Source organism: Xiphias gladius, chromosome 10, assembly GCF_016859285.1.
Source record: "Xiphias gladius isolate SHS-SW01 ecotype Sanya breed wild chromosome 10, ASM1685928v1, whole genome shotgun sequence".
Classification (NCBI taxonomy): Eukaryota; Metazoa; Chordata; class Actinopteri; order Istiophoriformes; family Xiphiidae; genus Xiphias; species Xiphias gladius.
The window spans coordinates 10542152-10562206 of NC_053409.1; the positions used below are offsets into that span (position 1 = coordinate 10542152).

Genomic DNA, 20055 nt, shown 5'->3' on the forward strand with positions numbered 1-20055 from the left:
GTGTGTGTGTGTGTGTCTGTGTCTGTGTGTGTCTGTGTGTGTCTGTGTGTGTGTGTGTGTGTGTGTGTGTCTGTGTGTCTGTGTTTATGTATGTGTGTTGTGTTAAATCACTTCCCAGTCTACCTGGCCTTATTTTCTAGCTTCAAGCGCTTGGCCTTTCTCTTTGAGGGATCTCCCACTAGACACACTGGTGTAAAGGTAAGCTTTGGCTGCTAGGATGGCTAAGTGTACAAATGGCTTTGTTCAGCTGAAAAGCTACTTTGACATCCCCGCTCACCTTCTACTTTACTGCAGGCATCTGTGATCAAGTGCAGTGAGTGCTGATGGGCTGCTCGAAGTGTACATAAAGTATGACCACAGCTGATTTACAGGACGGTGCATGGAAATACTAGTATTTTTAGTCAGGTGTTTAAGAATGTCTGGGCTGTAAATAGGCTTGTTTTTGTTGTCTGTATATAAACATGTTGCTTTCTCTTTATGCAAATTTAATCCCATTGAATTTCTGTTATTTTTGAGACAGGTAAAGACTGAAGAAAAGCACTCTCTATACAAACTAAAAATAAAATCTCAACCTGTGAAAAGCATTTCCTTAAAACATTAACCAGTGAAAAAAAAAGATTCATTTCCAAAAATGAAGGAGAAAAGCTGCTGCTTTCTTTATGTTTGCATTGGTTTTAATAACACCTAGAATATTTAATCCTGTTATGAGACAAGACGTAAATCATGATCTTTGTCCCGTCCACAACTTAATTTTCACAGTATCAAAACCACATTCAACTGTATTTCCTGCAGTGTTTAATGTATTGTATTGTATTGCAATTATATTGCTGCTTTAGTGTTGCTGTGATTGTTTCCAATTTTCTATGGATTTATAACTTTTTTTTTACAGTAAAGAAAGCATGAATGATTCTCCTGTACCTTTTTTTTAAATTACAATCATTTTGTAGAGAATGAGTTGAGGCTACTTTGGCCAGCACCCAAGTACTTCTGATAAGTTCCTAGCTGACTGAGATGATCTGATTGATGCCAAATGTCTGCCTTCACTTAAACTTGTCGTGGTGCCTTATGCTGCATTTATTCCATGTTGGCACAACAGGAAAAACAGGAAGACCTATTATTATGACTTGGAAGTTTTGCAGTCACAGTGAACAAATGGAAACCAAAGTTAAGTTAGCTGTTTTTATTATTTCATAATAAATGTTTATTAAAAAGTGAAACAAGATACAATGAAAACCGTGTATAGCTTCTTTTTGATTAGCTGATATGAATGTGTTAGTGTTATTATTGTGTTTTGTTAAGTGGAAACTGGCAGAGGCAGTAGCTTTGCAGCCAGTTTGCCCCCCAGTTTTTGTACAATTTCTGTACCTGTTTGTGCCAAGTTGTAAAATATAGTAGTAGGAGGAGGCTGAAATGAAAATTTTTTTTCCACTCAACAGCTTTTAATTATTGTTTGTATAATATGACATAAACCTACCTGCCAGCATTATTTTAGAGATCCCAGAATACACTTCAAAGAGGTCTCCTCTAATGCTTCAGAAGAACCCAACAGTTGGTTGTCATAGCTCTTTATTTCACTTTACACAACCTAATGTTACTGTAAAATTATTGCATTATGAATACCTAAACAATGGGATGTGTCGTGGTGGTTTTACACTGTGGTAGCTGAATTTTTGCTCCAAATTGTTCACACGCTCCCCTCATTCGTTGTCTCTCTCAGTGGAGTCTGCTGAGAGGGCCCAAGAACAGGGAGGACAGAGGAGAGCACACTGTAGACACTGATCACAAGAGAGACAAATTCAATAGAACAGAACTCACTGGCTGCATTTCCTCTGCTTTCCTTTAGAAATGTCAATCGCCCACACAAGCTTCTCACTTGCTACCCCCCCCCCCACACACACACACACACACACACACCATGCCCCCCAACTAACACACATATAACACTCTATTAGCAATGCTACGGGCTTTTGTGTGAATGATCTCAAAATTATCTTCCCACACACACGATCTCATACTCTCATGGTGCGTGAGGGTGCTCAAAGCGAACGCAGCAATAATAGGACGCAGCTTCTACCTTTTACGGCTTGAAAATCACTATCATCGCTCTCAGCCTTACTGTTTAGCCTGTCATCACTGCTGTCTTGTTCCACAAAAAGCCATTCAAAGCAGTCTGCCACCATTTTCTTTTTTGTATTATATTCTGAGGATTGTGGTGTTAAGTGTATGTTAAATCCCCAACTGTTGTTAACATTACCTGGACTGGGTTGCAATTTTAGGAACTGTAACTGCCAGACAGGACTGCTAGTTTTAGGATGATAGTGTTTTATCAGCTGCACACAAGGTTGTTTCTGGTTGGCAAGTTTGACACAGAGCAACAGAATCTGTTTAGCTCATGCATAAGAGCTATAATGGGGGGTCTAATTAAAAATAATGAGCTGTGTGGGTTGTCCATGTTCAAGCCATTTAATCTACTGATATCATTACATGTACCTTTTTTATCATAGGGAAGGATATTTGCAGACCAGTAAAAAGTTCACCTTACAATAGCCTTGTTGAGATTCATCAGTTTCAAGACAACTTAAACCAGACAACTTGAACTGGCTTGTCTTACAAATAAAGAAGTGTAAAATCTAAGTTTCTCAAGCATTTTTGAATGTAGGGTTTGAAGGCAGCATGACATTTATTCAAGAAAAACTGCATTACAAATGTAAATTTTCTAGCCATTAGTAACTTATAGCCTTCATATAGAGTGCTGCTCTCTATTGTTTGGGGTTGCGTTATCCATCCAGTATGTAAAGGAGAGGTTTTTGTAGAAACAGAATGATGCTACACAGAATACAGAGTAAATAGAATTAAGTAGGCTGTGTAAAGAGCTTATAACCTGTAACATAACTATAAGTTTCACCAGCCGCGAGGCTTGTGTTGTTTTCACCTTGTGAGTCTGTGTATGTGTGTGTCTCATCATGGCAACATGTGGTCTAGGGGACGTCTACTGTACAGGAATTACCACAGAGGCAGTTTTGAGTAGTTTGGCAGGTGTTTATCTGTCCGTCGGTCTGTCATCAGTCTGTGGAAAGGTTTTGTCATCATGATAACATCATACCCGTGCAAGATACAGTCACCAAACTTTTACAGGTGTGTAGTTGAAATCAAAATGAAGGCCATGTTCAAAGATGGGTGTGGTCCAATCCATGAATTCTGAGTACTCATGTGATAATACAGTAATAATTACTGAGTACTCATGGGTCGGGGCATCAACATGTTGGCTGGTGTGATCCCAATGCAAGATGGTCCCTAGCTAAACATATTTTCAGTCGTTAAGTATTGAATTTATACCTGTGTCAAACTACATTGTCGTATATTACATTCATCATAACTTACGTTCTTGTTCGAGCGAACCACCAACAAGACCGTGATATTTTCCTCATGTGGTGGAAATGATTGACTTTGTATTGTTGTAGCCGGTTCTCCTGGCTTTTATTGCATTTTGCTTTCAGTTTGTATGTCCTATCAAAAGGTTTTCCAAATAAATAGGTTGTATTTTTGTGCCACTGGAATATTCAGAAGACACCTGCACCACCAGTGCCACATGCACACAATATTACTGTATATGGGAGTTCATTAGTGTCTGTTTGTCAAGGTACTGTAGCAGTCTTTTGACTTTCATTATTATGTATCTCTCTTGTTTTTTTTCTCTCTTTCATTTTCCCCAGATGTCGCTAATGGCAGTACAGGCTACAGGCCTCCTCCTAGGACCAAGGAGGTGGTTATCAATGGCCAGACAGTCAAACTGAAGTATTGCTTCACCTGCAAGATCTTCAGACCACCACGTGCCTCCCACTGCAGCCTGTGTGACAACTGTGTGGGTGAGTGAAAATTATATTCTCTGGTTGTGAGTGTGTATGTTTTGCTGATATTTTCTGTCAGCAGTCTGCATGAAGAATTTTTTTACCACATTCATTTTGAGACAATAGTATAATAAACACAAACAGTCAAAACCATTACCGAACCATCCTCTATCCATCTATCTGTCTAACCGTCACCTATATGTATGTATCTGATAAACAGGCAAAATGCATTATCAGTCTAACCATAGTATGTAGGCCTTTTTGAGTTCATAATTTTGCTTATGAAACTGGGGTTGGTTAAAATGCTGGCCAGTCCACCCTTCCTGCCTTTAACCACACACAAAAACATATAGACTCACAAAATCCACAAACAAACATCTGTATGTGAGGATACAAGCCAAGCTAAATGTTGAGTTTGTGATGCATACTGCAGGGGATGTACACTACATATGCTTACATATGCTGGCATCCACACAGAGGAGAGGGAGGGAATAGTTAAACTGAACAGAGAGAAGACAGCAGCATAATGGTTGAGTTTTGCCGCTCTTTACAACTACATGTCCCTGAAGACAAAGCAAAGAGCACATCTAAGCAATTACTAAAAGATAGACACAGAGGTACAGAGACTGTGTCTGTATCTTTCTCATCAGGGTTTTTGTGCTGTTCACTCATCGAAGACAAACCCTTTTTTTTGAATGTCTGTTTCCTTGTCAGAAGTAGAACCGATTGAAAACCTGGGAGACAAAGATGAGGAAGTAGTAAACACAGGAAAAAAGATGAGGAGGTGGTAATCAGATGCAGCAGATACGGGCTGGCAGGAAAGTAGAAAGACTGGCAGCTGAACAAAAATATGGGAGGGAAGTCATTTTCACAAACGGGCTATGTATGTCACCACAGAAAGGTGGATTTTGTTAAATTTGTAAATGAAACTGACGAGGCTCAATTTTTGATTAAAATTTTAAATTAAGTAGTATAGATATCTTGCCTCAAAAAAGGATAAAGTAAATGAGTGACTGATTTAAACCAGTACAATCAAAGGAGATACTTTAAAGGCTTTTTTTTTTTTTTTTTCCCCCCCGACCAAACATGGACACTGAGCAGTGTGATCTAATAATCCATATCTTTGGTAATGAGGTTTAAAAACATGTTTAGATCATAGTTGTAAGCCACAGATGGGAGGGAAATGAAAAATGAGAAACAGACAGAAAGTTGGACTGTCCACACTGCAGGTGGGCGGGAAAAAATCAACTCCAGTGATGAATGTCAGTTGTAACTTGTGTCTCTTTCATAAGAATAACTTTTCAGCCTGATCTCAAAACTCCAGGTCTCCACCCAATATGGCTCCACATCCCCAAAGTGCAATCTGGAGTCAGTTAGTCCAGCGTTCATTATGAAGCTTTAGAGATACTGCATGACTAAAAGTAACAGTGTATTACATCCTGTGCAGGACAAAAGGACCAACATTGACATGAATAATGATGAAAAATTGTAACCAAGACATTTTTCTTCCCTTTTCCAAACACTGGAGGCCATGGGAAATCTTATTTATTTTTGTTTAATAACCCTAATGTGGATTCTAAATCTGTAATGATCAGTATTAGTAACAAACTGGACTGGCACTTGCTCTTGAACTGGAAATGGGTATGACACTGGCAGTGAAAAAGTGATACAAGTGCTTCAAGCTTATGAGCACTCAGAATATCGGTACCTGTTATGTAGCTGTCCCCTTTCGCCCAGTCGAACTGGAGGCTGCAGACACATTTCAACCAGGCATTGACTAATGAAGACAAAAGCAGGTCATTTCATCTCACTAAACAAATAATGGCTCTGATTAATTAGTTAAGTATCTATAACCTTGCACAGCTAGTAGTCCACGCTCAGAGATAGGACTGTGGATTGGGGGATGATTAAATAACCACACTAACAATAAGCTCTCCACTCTCAGAGCAATCTGTGAAATGATTAGTGGGCTGGAGCTGCTCATGGTTTCTTTTCACAAAATACCAGTGACTAATTTTCATCTGAAAGCATTTCACATTACATTTCTTAAGTAGTTGAACACTTGAGACTGCATTCAGATACATAGTTTGTGTTTTGAATACATTGCAGCAAGTATTTCTGCATTCCATATGTTTTATTCACTGACACAACAGATTCAGATGAAAAGGGGCTCATCTGTGTTACATGATAACACTTTGTTGCGTGTTCCAGGCAAACCTAATCACCCAGGATCTTTGATGTATCCCTATGGGCTTTTCAAAAATTTCCGACGTTGTCGACAAAGCAAGTTTGGGCAATTTGCACGACTTGTATTTGTTTGCGAATGAGTACGTACATCTGCTTACACAGAGGACGTCAGTTGAGTAGGTGCTCCTTCAATATGGCCCAGGAAACATTTGTGTACACACTGCTAAAAGCATGTGGCCATATGCGGCCCAGACCACCTCTGAATGTGGTCAGAGCGAACAGATCTCAATGCATCCTCAAAGCATCTTGGGTCCATTCACACCTGTACTTAGAGCTGTACACTTCTGATCGGATCACCCAACACGCATGTTAATGCCAGGTATGAACAGGGCCCTAGTGAGGTCTAACTGAAGGCACTTTATCGGTTGACCCAGCAAAGTGGCTTTTCTCACCCTCTCAACCTTGCGCAGTCCCACAGTCATGATGGTCAGCCTGTAACTTTTATAAGCTAGTTTATATAAATAGCCAGTTTGTGCTATCTTAAAAACGTATATACTATCATGCCCAGACCCAGAGGGACACTAATCTTTTCCCCTACTTTCCCCTAGGTACTGGATTTGTACTCTGTTTTTACATGCGCTGAAGTAACCTGGTTATTTTTTTTAAAATGTCTTGTAAATGAGAATCCTGGTTTTCTTAATCAGGCAACAAGAAAAGTAAGATGTCAGGGGACGCGATTCCTAAATAATACATACTTAACCAGGTTTCTGATGGGGTTCTTACAAGAGCCCATGTGCATGACAAAGACTTTATACAGGGATAGTATTGCTGTGACAGCAGTGAGGCGTGGTAAAGGAGAAACTTGTAGGTGTGTTTCCTTGTATCCAAAATAAACTTTTTTGTCTCTCCCTGTCCATGCAGAGCGTTTTGACCACCACTGTCCCTGGGTGGGGAACTGCGTGGGAAGGAGGAACTACCGTTTCTTCTACATGTTCATCCTCTCGCTCTCCTTCCTCACCATCTTCATCTTCGCCTTTGTCATCACACACATTATTTTACGTAAGTAACTGGGAGGAGGGAAAAAGGACATGTGCCTTCAGGGATGGTACAGACACACACTCCTCCTGGCTGTGTTCTTGGTGTGTTTCGAGCCAGCTGGTTGTAAGGGGGCGTTGGAAAAGCTGCAGCATTCTGGCTTTTTACCATCTTTCCAGCTGGGAGCAGGCAGTTGACTGCTGGGCACCCCATCAGTGTGTGTGCGTGTGCTTGCATAAACAACAGTCAGTGGATCAATGTTGCACTGGGAAAGAAGTATGGGCCAAGATAAGCTGCTAGAAAATTGTAGTAGTGATTAATACTGTTTTAAGCTTCTCTTTTCACTGATTGTAACCATGCTGTGTCTAAGTGTCTAAGTGCTGTCAGATTTTGCACAAAGGCCATCACAGCAGTTTGAGTTCTTTTGATTTGCAATTTTTTTTTTCTTCCCAGTGGGGCTCAGACCAAATTAGAGAGCATCACAGGGACTTAATAATAGGTTTATGTTGAAAGCTTACAGTAGACATACATACCTGATTGACTCAGCTTCAAATCAAACATCGTTAAAGTCTTGTGACTTCAGGTGCCAAAATCTCCCCTTTTAGTCTCAAAATTTAATTTACTCTTTTAACAGTAGTTTAAAATGCACTATCTGAACCCATTTGTTGTATTTTGAAAAGCTGCAATTAAAAGGTAAAGTTAACCGATCAGTCTGACTGATTAGAGCCACAGAGATGTCTGCTACAGCCAAATATACATTTTGGTCTTTCTTCTGGCTATGTTCTCCTACTCTTCATACTTGGAAGTTAAATTGGAACGCCAATATAAGTGGGCACACTGTGCCCAGCTCAGTTCATCTTGTTGACACTTAAACTTTAACCAACAGAGGGTCTGCAGCAGGTAATGGCTCCAGTGTGTAGTACCCAAAATCTGATAAAAGCTGCTGCTTTCAATTGGTGTTGTTTAATGCTGATATGCACCTTTGTGTGAGATAGTGTGTATGTAATTGTGAACGCAATTGCATAGTAGTCTAATGGAAACTCTGTCTTTCTCTGTTCACAGGCTCCCATCAAAATGGGTTCCTCAACGCACTTAAAGATAGTCCTGCCAGATATCCTTTCACCGAAACTGGACTTTTGGCATTTATCGCAGGTGTCTAAATATCACTGTCCAATTTTTGATGCTTGCTGTCCTTGATTTTCTACATATACTTGTCTGTCTATAGTTTTTCAGTCACTCAAATCTGCCTAGCTTTGATTATTCTCATCATGACACAGACTGACTTGCACAACGAGAGCCCATACAGGGTGTACTCTATTTGCATGATATGCCTTTTCAAAGCATTTCCATCTGTTGCTCCTGCCATTTTCTGCAGTGTTACAGTACTTGCATGACTGGTGTGCGTCTGATTAGTCCTGTTCCATCGGGCTAACACAGCACGCAAGGCTGCTCCACTCTCTGTCGCTGCCGATTGATTCAGTCGGTCTTTGATTTCATCTGGCTTTAACTTGCCCCTGCTCCCTCTACAGAGGGAGTGAAATGTGTGAAGGAGGTTTGACATGAGCACGGGTGTGCCTGTCTGTGTGATAGATGCTAAATGTGTCCGAGACGTCTTAAGCTACAGCTGTTACAAATACACTGTAAGTCAGCTTATTGTCTCAGCACAACATCAGTAATAATAATGTGGACTGTGGTAAATCCAAGCAAGTCAAACATTTATTTTGTCATTGCAGGACAGTTTAGTTTCACGCCATTTGACCTCAGCCTTTAACTATAAATCCAGGCAGTAAACGTAAGAAGCAGTCACCTAACATCATAGTTTAAATTTATTGTCGCCTCCCCAACAGACTATTTCTGAGTAGAGAGTGAAATTTATTTGACCTTATTAATCATTGCCTTTTCAATTAGGTGTTTTTTGCTTTCAGTATGTTTTTGGTTTCTTCTCTCACTTAAATTATACAAGAATCAGCACCAGGATCTGATAATAACCTGCAATGACAGGCAAGTTTGGAGAATTAGAAGTGATCAAATCTAAATGATGCGCAATGCTATTGCTGAGTCACAAATCAAGTGGAGAGCACAGGGTTATGGCACTGTCTCTCTCTCTCTCTCTCTCTCTCTCTCTCTCTCTCTCTCTCTCTCTCTCTCTGCCCTTCTCTCTATGGCTGAGTGAGATAACTGTTTCTGTGACAGAGAAATGTGTGCCAAGCCAAGCTGATAGCAGCCTGTGTCCTACAGGACTTTAATAAAGGGGAATTGCAGTCGATAGTATCGTAGCAGTCCTTTATACTAGGTAAATGATGACAGGTTTTGTTCTTGCTAAGTAGGGAGAGTAAAAAAGAAAAGGGAGATTAAGAGAGAGAAAGGGGGATAGTGAGGGTATCTGGTTGATTTTTTTTTTTTCCTTTCCTCCTACACAGTACAGTTTAACAGACTGACTCATGGTTACACACTCATGGTGGAGTATGTAATATACTGAAATAGTGAGTAATTTTTTTTAAGTATGCCCACAGGCACCTGTCTGTGATGCTAAACAGTGAATTTGTAGTGTGTGGGTATATGAGATCTTACTTTAAGAACGACACATTCTTTTAGAGGCTGTACATCCTAAGATGTAGTAAAGGGTCACTATGGTTAATTTTTTTATAAAGGCAGAAGGATTCGTCTTGGACAGTGTCTGTGTTTTTTATCTTTTATGTGGAGCAGAGAAAATGAGCAGTGTTCTGCAGTCCCCGCCAAATGAACTGGTAACTAGGAATTATTGGCAAGAGGAGGACAGCCTCAAGGCTCTAGGTCAGTATGCTAGCTGTCAGAACTCTTACTTTTTTTGTTAATGATGGCTTCATATGCATCTATGATGTGTGTTTCTACATGGGCTTTCACATTATTGTGTGATTCACTACATGTAAGAATGGATTAAATAAAAATTGTGGCAGACCGTTACTCCTTGACTTGACTGTGTCACTGTGCTGGAGGTGGTGGTGTGTTTTTTCTCTGTCTGGTCCATAGTGGGCCTCTCAGGCTTCCATACCTACCTAATCAGCTCTAACCAGACCACCAATGAAGATGTGAGTATGAATGTGAAATAACACATCATTATGCCATATGTAATGTTACTTGATATGTACACTACAAAATAATGGGACCTCATAAGTAACTATATGTTGTCAAAGATTTCCATATCTGCTACACACGCTATTTTTTTGGATTTGTTCATAGTTAATCATTTGAAATTTGTGCTCCATTTACAGTTCAGTAAAAGTTCATTTCCAATATGGATCAGAAGTAACATTGGTGATCTTGCAATTTTTGGTAGGGGTTGTATTTTTAAAGCTACAATTACATAACTGGAGCATTTTTGCAGGTATATAATATTAACTAAACATAGGAAATATTTTCACAACCAAATATTTTTGTTTGAATTCAGAAGAATATTTTCTTTTTCTGCCTATAATCAGAGAAGAATTAAAACCTTAAAACACATTTTTTTTTTTTTTTTTTTTTTTGTGGTTTTACAAGTAGACACAGGGCTTTTAATTTATTTTTTGTAATCTCTTGTTTTTATATTATTTTTCACTTTGCAACTTTGGCATTAATAACCTTGAACCATAATAGATAGCTTGATAGGTACTAAAGGGAAACAGAGGCATGTTGATAATCACTCCTGCTATGTTCTCACAGCTCAAGATCAGACTGGTGAGACTCATATCAGTGAGACCAGTTAGCTTACTTGGTTAGAACATGGTGCTAATAATGCCAAGGTCATGGGTTTGATACTTTCGGTTTCATTTTCTCAGTGACACTTGAGATATTTGTCTATCTCTGAAATTGTGACTGATGATGATGTGTGGTCTCCTCCAGATAAAAGGTTCATGGTCCTCCAAAAGAGGGAAGGACAACCATAATCCCTACAGCTATGGCAATATATTCACCAACTGCTGTGCCGCACTCTGTGGACCCCTGCCACCCAGGTATGACATGGGTGAATGTGCATGTGTGTTTTTTGAGGTGATTTATGTATTGCCAGATGTCCAGATGATGACAGACAGTCAGTACATAAGTATTTAGGCAGTGACACAATTTTAATAATTTTGCAGGATTTTCAGAGGCTCAAAAGTAATTGGACAAACCAACATAATGATAAGGATCATTTTAAATACTTGGATAAAAATCCTTGGACATCACCGAATGATGAGTTTCCTCCCTTGAGATGCTTTGCCAGGTCTTTACTGCAGCCACCTTCAGTTGCTGCTTGTCTGTGGTACTTTCTGCCCTCAGTTTTGTCTTCAGTAAGTGAAAAGTCTGATCAACTGGGTTGGGGTCAGGTGACTGACTTGGCCATTGAAGAGTATTCAATTTCTTTGCTTTGAGAAGCTCTGGGGCTGCTTTCATAAACTCCGTCCTATCAGTTTTGCAGCATTTGGCTGAATCTGAGCAGATAGTTTAGCCCTGTACACTTCAGAATTCCTCCTGCTACTTCTATCAGCAGTCACATCATCAATAAACACAATGAGCCAGTTCCATTGGCAGCCATACATGTCCATGCCATAGCAGTGGTTTGCAACTTGTTGAAGACCCTCTGTATTTACATTCATGAAGGTTTCTCTTGACTGTAGACTTTGACAATGGTACACCTGCCTCCTCGAGAGTGTTCCTGACCTGGGTAGATGTTGTGACGGGATTTTCTTCACCAAGGAAAGAATTCTGTGATCATCAACTTCAGTTGTCCCCCTTGTTCTTCCAGGCCTTTTGGCGTTACTGAGCTCACAAGTTCATTCCTTCTTTTTAAGAATGTACCAAATTGGTGATTTTGCCACTCCTAAAGTTTCTACTGTCTGTCTGATAGGTTTGTATTGTTTTTTCAGCCTAATGATGGACTCCTTCATTTGCAACGACAAATCTTTGGACCACATATTGAGAGTTTCCATGATCAGCTACCAAATGCAAATTCAACACTTGGAGTCAACTCCAGACCTTTTTATCTGCTTAATTTGTCATGAAATAATGAGGGAACAGGCCACACCTGGCCATGAAACTGTTCAATTGTCAATTGTCAAACTACTTTTGAGCCTCTGAAAATGAAGGCTCTGTATAAAAATGGATGTAATTCCTAAACTGTTAATGTGATATTTTTGTTGAACCCCTTGAACTAAAACTGAGAGTCTACACTTCAATCACATCTTAATAGGTAGGTTTCAAATCCACTATGTTGGTGTACAGAGGCAAATTTACGAAAATTGTGTCACTGTCCAAATACTTATGTACTTGACTGTATAAACCTTATCTTTCACTGCTCTGAGAATTCCAGTCAGTCATTCTTCACCTTTTCTGTAATAGGTCTCAGCACCTGTTATTTTTTTCCCCTTCTTTGTAATTTTCCATTTTGTCCAAAGGCTAAAAAAAATGTTAGTCAAGACTCCTTTTGATCTGAGGAGTTACTTTGAAATGAGCCTGCCTGCAGCCTTTTCTCTATACATAGCTACTAAGATACTTGCAAGAGCGGAAAGGATTTCAAGCCCATTTTAACCAAATCCAAGATCAAAGTTGGCTAGATATATTAGATTTCACACATTTGCTCTTCATGTGATTTAACAAAAATACAGACCAACTGTCACAGATACATTCTCGTGTCTCTGTGAGTGTAAATGTCAGTAAACATTTCACATTTCCTCCCAGTTTCTTTTGCTTAAGCATTTTGCTTAGAAATTCTCATTACTCATCCGTGAAGCTATATTTCTTGATTTCCCTGGCTTAAACTGTTCGTTCTTTTCTTCCATAATGTTAGAAAAAGTGTTCATGGTTACCCACTGGACAGAAATACCTACTGTCTGCTCATATCTTCACTGGCCACTGTACCCACTTTGAAGATACAACGCCTCACGCTGACCCTTACAAGACATCACAAGCATTTGTTGGCTTTTAGAACTCACAGCGTTTAACTATCCATTTTGCTTTAGCTGTAAAGTACAAACAGAAAGTTTGAGAAACACACAGTTTGTATTTTAGCATAAGCATACGGTGCCTTGTCAAGTTACTAAATATATCCATACATGCACACACACTTACACAAAATATAAGAAGAGCAGTGATGGAGGGTTTTAGCAGCTTTGGTAATATATTTGGCTGGATTGTGCTCTGGCCATCACAAGCCATAAGTCAACGGTAATGATTCCAGTGGGTGGTAAAGGAGAGTCCTCAGTGCACAGGTGGCTGCCATCTGGGCATGCTTGTGGCCGGCCACAAGCATCACACAGCTGGATCCACCAGTCAGGAAGGAATGTTTCACCTCACTCTCGGACTTTGCATGCAACGCTGCCTCTCAGACACACACACACACACACACACACGCACACACAGGCAAAAGCCTCTTGCATTTCTTTCCCTGCTGAGACCTTGACTCATATTTTCTAATACATCCTACATGTTTTTATGCTTGTTTCCTCCTAACCACATTTGTAGATTTTCTGGTGTTCACTACACAGCAACACAAGCTGCTTTAGGTTCTCAGAGTTTTTCTCTTCGATTCTAGCAGACCATTTCCAACTGTGTCCAGCTCAGTCCCTCTGGAGCTCACTGTCAACACACTTTCTGTTAAATGATTACCCTGCTCGTACTGTGTAACACCTCAACTAGCTTTGTGTATGCCTGTGCGTGCGTGCATATGTGTCAGAGCAACCTGTATCTGGCTGATAAATAGCCACTATCACCATATCTGGCCCATGACCACACACGTGCAAATGCATACCTAGAGTTCAGCCGGTTGTTGTCTAATCGGCTGTGCCAGCTTGTCATTTTCTATGTTTGTGTTTGCATGAATGTGTGTGTGTGTGTGTGTGTGTGTGTGTGTGAGCAGAAGAATGGGTGCGTGCACTCACCGTGTCTTCTGCATGGTCAAGACTTGAGTACTGAGGCTTGTATGCAACATACAATATTGCACTGGACGATTTATAGTGTGGTATCACTGACACACAAGGTCATTTGCATTATGCTAATCCTTTCCAGCAGTAACATTAATTCAACGTGGCTGTAGTTATTAGCTTGCTGTTGTAGTCAGTAAAAGTGACAAACTAAACTAATTTTTACATCTGTACAAATGAAACTGGCTCCAAAGAATCTGTTTGGTTGCATTGCTCTACTGTAGTTGATCTGTTAGTTGGTTGGCATTTGCTGTCTAATATTTGTGAATAAATGCTAACAAACAACACCTTTCTCCTTTTCTTGCCTTTCTGTTTCTCTCTTACTAGTCTAATTGACAGACGGGGCTTTATCCAATCAGACACACCACAGCTGGCACCACCAACCAATGGCATCACTATGTACGGGGCCACCCAGTCTCAGCAGAGCCACATGGTAATACACTGACTGGAATCTATCTTTTTCTCAAAGATGCAAGTATCGGGTTGATAAGTTCTGTTGAAGTAAATATGTAGACGAGTGACGAGTTGTCACGAGTGATCTGAGATGTTCATAGTGTTGTTCAGTCTGTTTATAGCACTGGAGTGGGTAGGTCACTTGATAGATGAAGCTGAGGTAGATCTGGCTCTCCTTTTTCCCAAAAGCAAACTAGTGTTCTCTCAAAAACAAACTTTTTAAGAGACAATTTTAGTCATCTAAATTCTCGGGTCCTTAGTTCCAAGGCTGTAGTACTTTTTGACCCAGTCTCACCCAGGCCCGAACATTACTCCTGCAGGACCAGGTGTTCGTCAGCATGACAAACGGATACAAAGCATCTTTCACAGCAGCCTGTCTAACAGAGTGAATCTCTAGCTGTTGTCTTTTGTTCATTTGCCAGACACAGAAACACAGTTCCCACAAATTGAGGCACATGAACTTTGCCCCATGTCAGTTTGAGGAATTAAATCTCCAGACGTCCTGTCCTATATTATTTTGTGTCTGATTGTTTCTGATTGTAACGGTAAACATTAGCTGTTGGTTTAATGATTGGACTAGATAACATGGCCAACAGCGTCACTTAATTCTCTGCATTTTCAACATACCACAAAATCACAAATGCTGCACTCTGTCCAGACTTGGGGAAAGTAAAGCCCGCTAGTTTTTCTCATCCCTCTAGATTAAAAGTGATGAAATTGCTCTGGATGGCAATGAGCGAGTCAGTGATGTTTTCAGTTTTGCGTGTGTTGCTCCATGTTGTCTGTAATTTAGGTCAGAAGTAGCAAGGAAGTATCCTCTGTGTGTGTTGGTGCAGAGGTGGCTTCACAGATTGAGCTGTACGACCCCCCCTCCCCGATTTCAGCTTCCCTTGTCACAGGGTTTGCACATCATCAGGATGTCTAAGATTAAGGGTTTTGTGTGCGTGTGTCCGTGTGTCCGTGCGTGCGTGCGTGCGCTTTCTCATCATACTGATAATCCAAGTCTCGCAGTGGGCCAAAGAAGGAGCAGGAGTCAGAGAGAGATAATATATAATGAATAAGACCATTTTGTGCAAACTCACAACCTCATAAACAGAAAGAACACCACAGTCTGTACACAGATATTTTCTGCAATGTTAAACTCTCTGGGAGAGAACGGCTGGTGTCGTGAAAAGGACATTGTACTCTGTCTGATGCCTGAATGGAAGCAACAAGTCTTCCGTTGTTCACTTTAGCTTCTTACCTCACACATAGATTTAAGACCTATTCTCACACAGCTACTATATGTCTTTCACTGGCGCCCTCCCTCTGTGCCACAAGTCACCTTGTTGTTCTCATCCAAACTCGACCTCGTCCTGCTCGTTCTCATTGAGATGTCAAACATGAACTTCATCCGTCTTCAAGTCCTGAATGTGTGGTATAATTGTAATGGGCTGAGAGCCATAGGAACATTCCCCCTACGTTAGCACATTCAGAAATAACCACCATCTGTTTACTGTAGCGGTCATGGTTAGCAGCTAGAGTTGTCCTATTGTGCCAGCTGCTGGCCATTTTATCTGCACCCCAATACATGGTCAGCCCTAAGCTCGGTATCCATTTGTTAAATTCTAAAACATGCCACATAGGGAGAACATCAGAAATGCCTATTTTCAAGTAGGTTTTAAAGCGCCTGCTGGTTTGATTTTAGTTAAATAGTTTGATTTGGCGAAACAGTTCAAACCACGATGAGTAAAAATCTCCTATCACTTTTGTCTGTTACCACAGAAGTGTGTTGGTGTTCTTCAGAGAGGGTGTGTGAAGTGAAATAGAGATGATAAAGAGACAGCAGAACAGTTGGAAGAAATGTATCGTACTTGATTCATATGTTTTGTCAATTTTCATTTTATTATCATTGTTTTTTCCCCTTTTAATGTAAGATTATACTGACTGTGGAAACCTGACCTACAGTACAGTAGGTCAACTATTTATATCTTGGAATTCATCTGACATGAACTCAAGAAAAGGAAAGCCCATATCAATAGCCTGTGAGTCAGACATGTAACATAAAATAATGTAGTGCATGGATTAACATTTCTAAGCTAAAACTGACAGAGAATATGTTGATTTTTACAGTTGCACTTTACCCTTTTGACTAGAAATTGATAAGCACTTAAGCAACTAAGAAAAAGCATATTTAAATATCCTTTACCAAGACCAACTAGTCCACTAATCATTTGGTCAGTGTTAGGATTTAGCTGAATGTGAAAAGAATGGACTTTGCACAAGGCTGATACCTTCTCTCCCCCCTGATCTGTCATTTGAGGAAGCATGGTGTGGAGATTTGTAGGACTGAGGAAACGAAACACGCGTTTATATCTTCTAGTTTTATTGTTGACTTGTGTCTGTCACACATTAAGCCTGTCTTTTTAAGTTATGAGTTTGCAAATGCATTGAGGTTGCATTTGCATTCAGGCAATGAAAGCCCTGTTTCTTTGTGAGGTACTTTGTCGGTGATGTGGTTTAAAGCGACGCCCTAGTATACAGAAGTCTTGTGAGTGGTTGCCATGGTAACTGGGATGTGATGTCACATTACACCTCGATAACAAAACCTCCATTCGGGGTTTGACTAAAGGGGAAAAATAGACAAAATTTGACTGAAAGCAGTCATCGTTTCCTTCAATTAAAGGTTCACCCATATTACAAAAAATAGATTTTCACACTAGCCCTTTATAGGTATCTTGCCATTCAAGTAGTTAGGGGGCTGTATTTTCCCAGGTTTTCACATTGTATTGAAATAATTTGTCAATTAATCGATTAATCAATCATCAGAAACTTAATAGGCAAGAATTCTAACAGTCAGTTCATCTTTACAAGTAATTTATCAAGAATAAATGCCAAACACTGTCTGGTTCCAGCTTGTCAAATGTCATGATTTGCTGCTTGTCTCTTTTTTAATACAACTGAAAATTGAATATCTGGGTTTTGGTCTGTTATGGACAAAACATGACATTTGAAGATGTCACCTTGGGCTCCGGGAATGTTAGAGGGTCTATTTTCTGACATTTTCTAGACTAAAAGATAAATAAATTAATCTAAAAGAATAACTGACAGATACATCATTAATAGTAATAAAACATAATTGTTTGTTGCAGTCCCCTTTCATTTCAGATGTTTACAAAAACAATTCCAGTCATTTTTGTTGTAAATACAACCAAAAACATCTGCATCTGTAGATACATCTGTAGGTTATTGAGAAAATATCTTTTGTTAGAATTTGGGTGTACTGGTCCATTAACCTCATGGTACAAATATTTCTATCTTTGGTCTTCTGTCCCTTCCTTCCTCTCTTCCTCTGTCTCTGTCTTTTCCCTTTCGTGGGCTGCAAACTATCTTTACACATTGCAAAAACAGACACACACAGAGGGCAACTTGATCAACCCCCATTTCCTTGCTAATAATTGCATAGTGAGTGATGAGGGACTGACACCCCACAGCCTCGTTTTCAGTTTCAGTACTCACTCTTTGTCCAGTGAGTAGTAGTCGGTGGGTATTCTTACAGTCTGCTGCATGACTGATGGTGTTACACTCACCCAGAATGCCCAGCTTGTCCCCCCCCCCCCCACTTTAGAGCTGGACACAATCGATATTTAGACTTTGTTTAGTCAGTTTATAAAAGATTAAGTAATGAATAGAAAGGTAGTAGTTTCCTGTTGTTCTTGCTCAGATCAGTTCAACCGAATCAAATGTACAACTTATCAGTCATCTGCTCTGTCACAGAAGACGGTGATAATGTTGTCAGGAATAACACAGACGGCTGCAATCTCCCAACTCGTCGCTAGATTCAATCACCTCATGTTGAGAGTTGTTTAAAGGTGGAACATGAATGGTGTTAGCCTTTCGAAATCATTCATTTTGTTTGTACAAGGTTAGACTCTTCATGACCTAACACTTATTGAATTAAAATCATATCTGTGGCTTGCTGGTGAACTGAAGGGTATAAAAAATTCAGAAAATCTAAATTAAGTCGAGAGTCTTGCAGAAACTGACTGGAAAGTACGATTCCAATGAATTATTTTTTTCATTGTCAGTTAATTACTTTGGTCTGTAACATGTTAGAAAAAGTGAAAAATGGCTAAATCACAATTTCCCAGTTCCCAGGGGGAGGATCACCTTAAACTATTTGTTTTGTCCAACCAACACTCCCATATCTAAAGACATTCACAAAATAAAAAAAAAGCATCAAATCCTTACAATTGAAGAGCTGGAAGAAGGAATGTTTGACATTTTTGCATGTAAAAGTTCTTTTGAGAAAATATTGTATTTCTGTCTCCATAGACCTTTAGATATGTTGTGTTTGTAGGCCCACTGCCATTTTATATGTGACATTTTTCTTTTTATTAATTATTAGCCACCACTAGAGTGTTTTAATCTTGCTATGGCATGTTTGTTCAGTCAAGAAGTTGTGGTATGGGCCAAGAATGAAATGTAAATATAGGATTAAATTTTTGATCGGGGGAAAAAATCTCCTTATCATTGTTGTGTCATCACTGCCACGTGTGAAAGCCAACTACAACAACGTCTGTGCTGCCTCACTTTTATTTGCTATTCAAGGTTAGTCTTATCAGAAGTCTATGCACATTTTGTTTCTTGTAGTTCTGTTTGTGTTTTGTGTGTGTGTGTGTGCGTGTGCGAGCGCTGTGGGAGATGGACAGTGCTCAGTTAGCCTGGCTATGACTGTTTATAAAACATGAGTGGGCCAGAAAGTAGGAAGAAAAGGACAAAGCGTTGTATTTGTATTTTATATCCAGCGCAATGCTGATGTCGTCCAATAACCCTCGCTCAGATCAGTCTTTTCACCAGCCTGGAGAGAAGCCAGGCTTGCAAAGGTGATATGTCGAGAGCAGTTGATGCATGCAGCTGATAAGAGGATTGATAATACTTGGAATCACATATCTTCCACTGTCTGGTAGCTGAAAATCTCTTTAAATCACATCTGTTATCTGCTCTTCTTAGGTCAGTGAGATTGAGACAGAAATGTGAGATGCCCGGGACAAATCTATGTGCTTCAAATTTCTTGTCTGTCAGACTTGGAGAGTGGGGTGGAATGGAGGGAGGCATCAAAGTACTTTTCCTATGCGTTTATATGGCTTTGTAATTCCTGTCACCTCTGCACAACTAGTGTTCTTTTATCTGTAACTGAACTGTAATGCACATGATTGGTCTGTGGTGATAAAGGACTAATGGGGTTAAAGCTAAACTCCCTGTAGCTAATGTGTGGTATTGATGACTCTTTGTGTCCTAACCCAGTTACTACGCTCCAGTTTTAGACGTGTGATTTCAACTCCAAAGCAAGGCAGTAGAGATCAATAGGCCATGAAGCAGTGACTTAATAGCCCTGTATTTTCAAATTTGTCTATTGACTTTGGCTGTTTTTACTGGGGCAGATGCACGAGCTGATGCAGATTCTGTGTGGCTCTGCATTCTAACAGGGGTACTAACAGCTTTTTCTCTTTCTTTTTCTCTCCCTTATCCAAATACCTCTCCTGGCTCCTCTGTTGTCTTTTCAAATACTGTTTTTCTTGATCCCGTGTCTCGTCTTTTCTTTCCTCCTCCATTTAATTTTCAACACTGCCTCT

General features: G+C 39.9%; 1 protein-coding gene across 3 annotated transcripts in view; it reads left to right on the forward strand.

Annotated features, from left to right (window-relative positions):
* Positions 1-20055, forward strand: part of LOC120795326 (palmitoyltransferase ZDHHC14-like) — a 45884-nt gene that overhangs the window by 24410 nt on the left and 1419 nt on the right. For all 3 annotated transcript variants that reach the window (XM_040137160.1, XM_040137163.1, XM_040137161.1), the window contains exons 4-9: positions 3714-3866; positions 6957-7094; positions 8133-8181; positions 10036-10138; positions 10932-11041; positions 14315-14420. In XM_040137160.1, coding sequence (XP_039993094.1) covers positions 3714-3866; positions 6957-7094; positions 8133-8181; positions 10036-10138; positions 10932-11041; positions 14315-14420 — 659 coding nt within the window. The remainder of the gene's footprint in view (positions 1-3713; positions 3867-6956; positions 7095-8132; positions 8182-10035; positions 10139-10931; positions 11042-14314; positions 14421-20055) is intronic.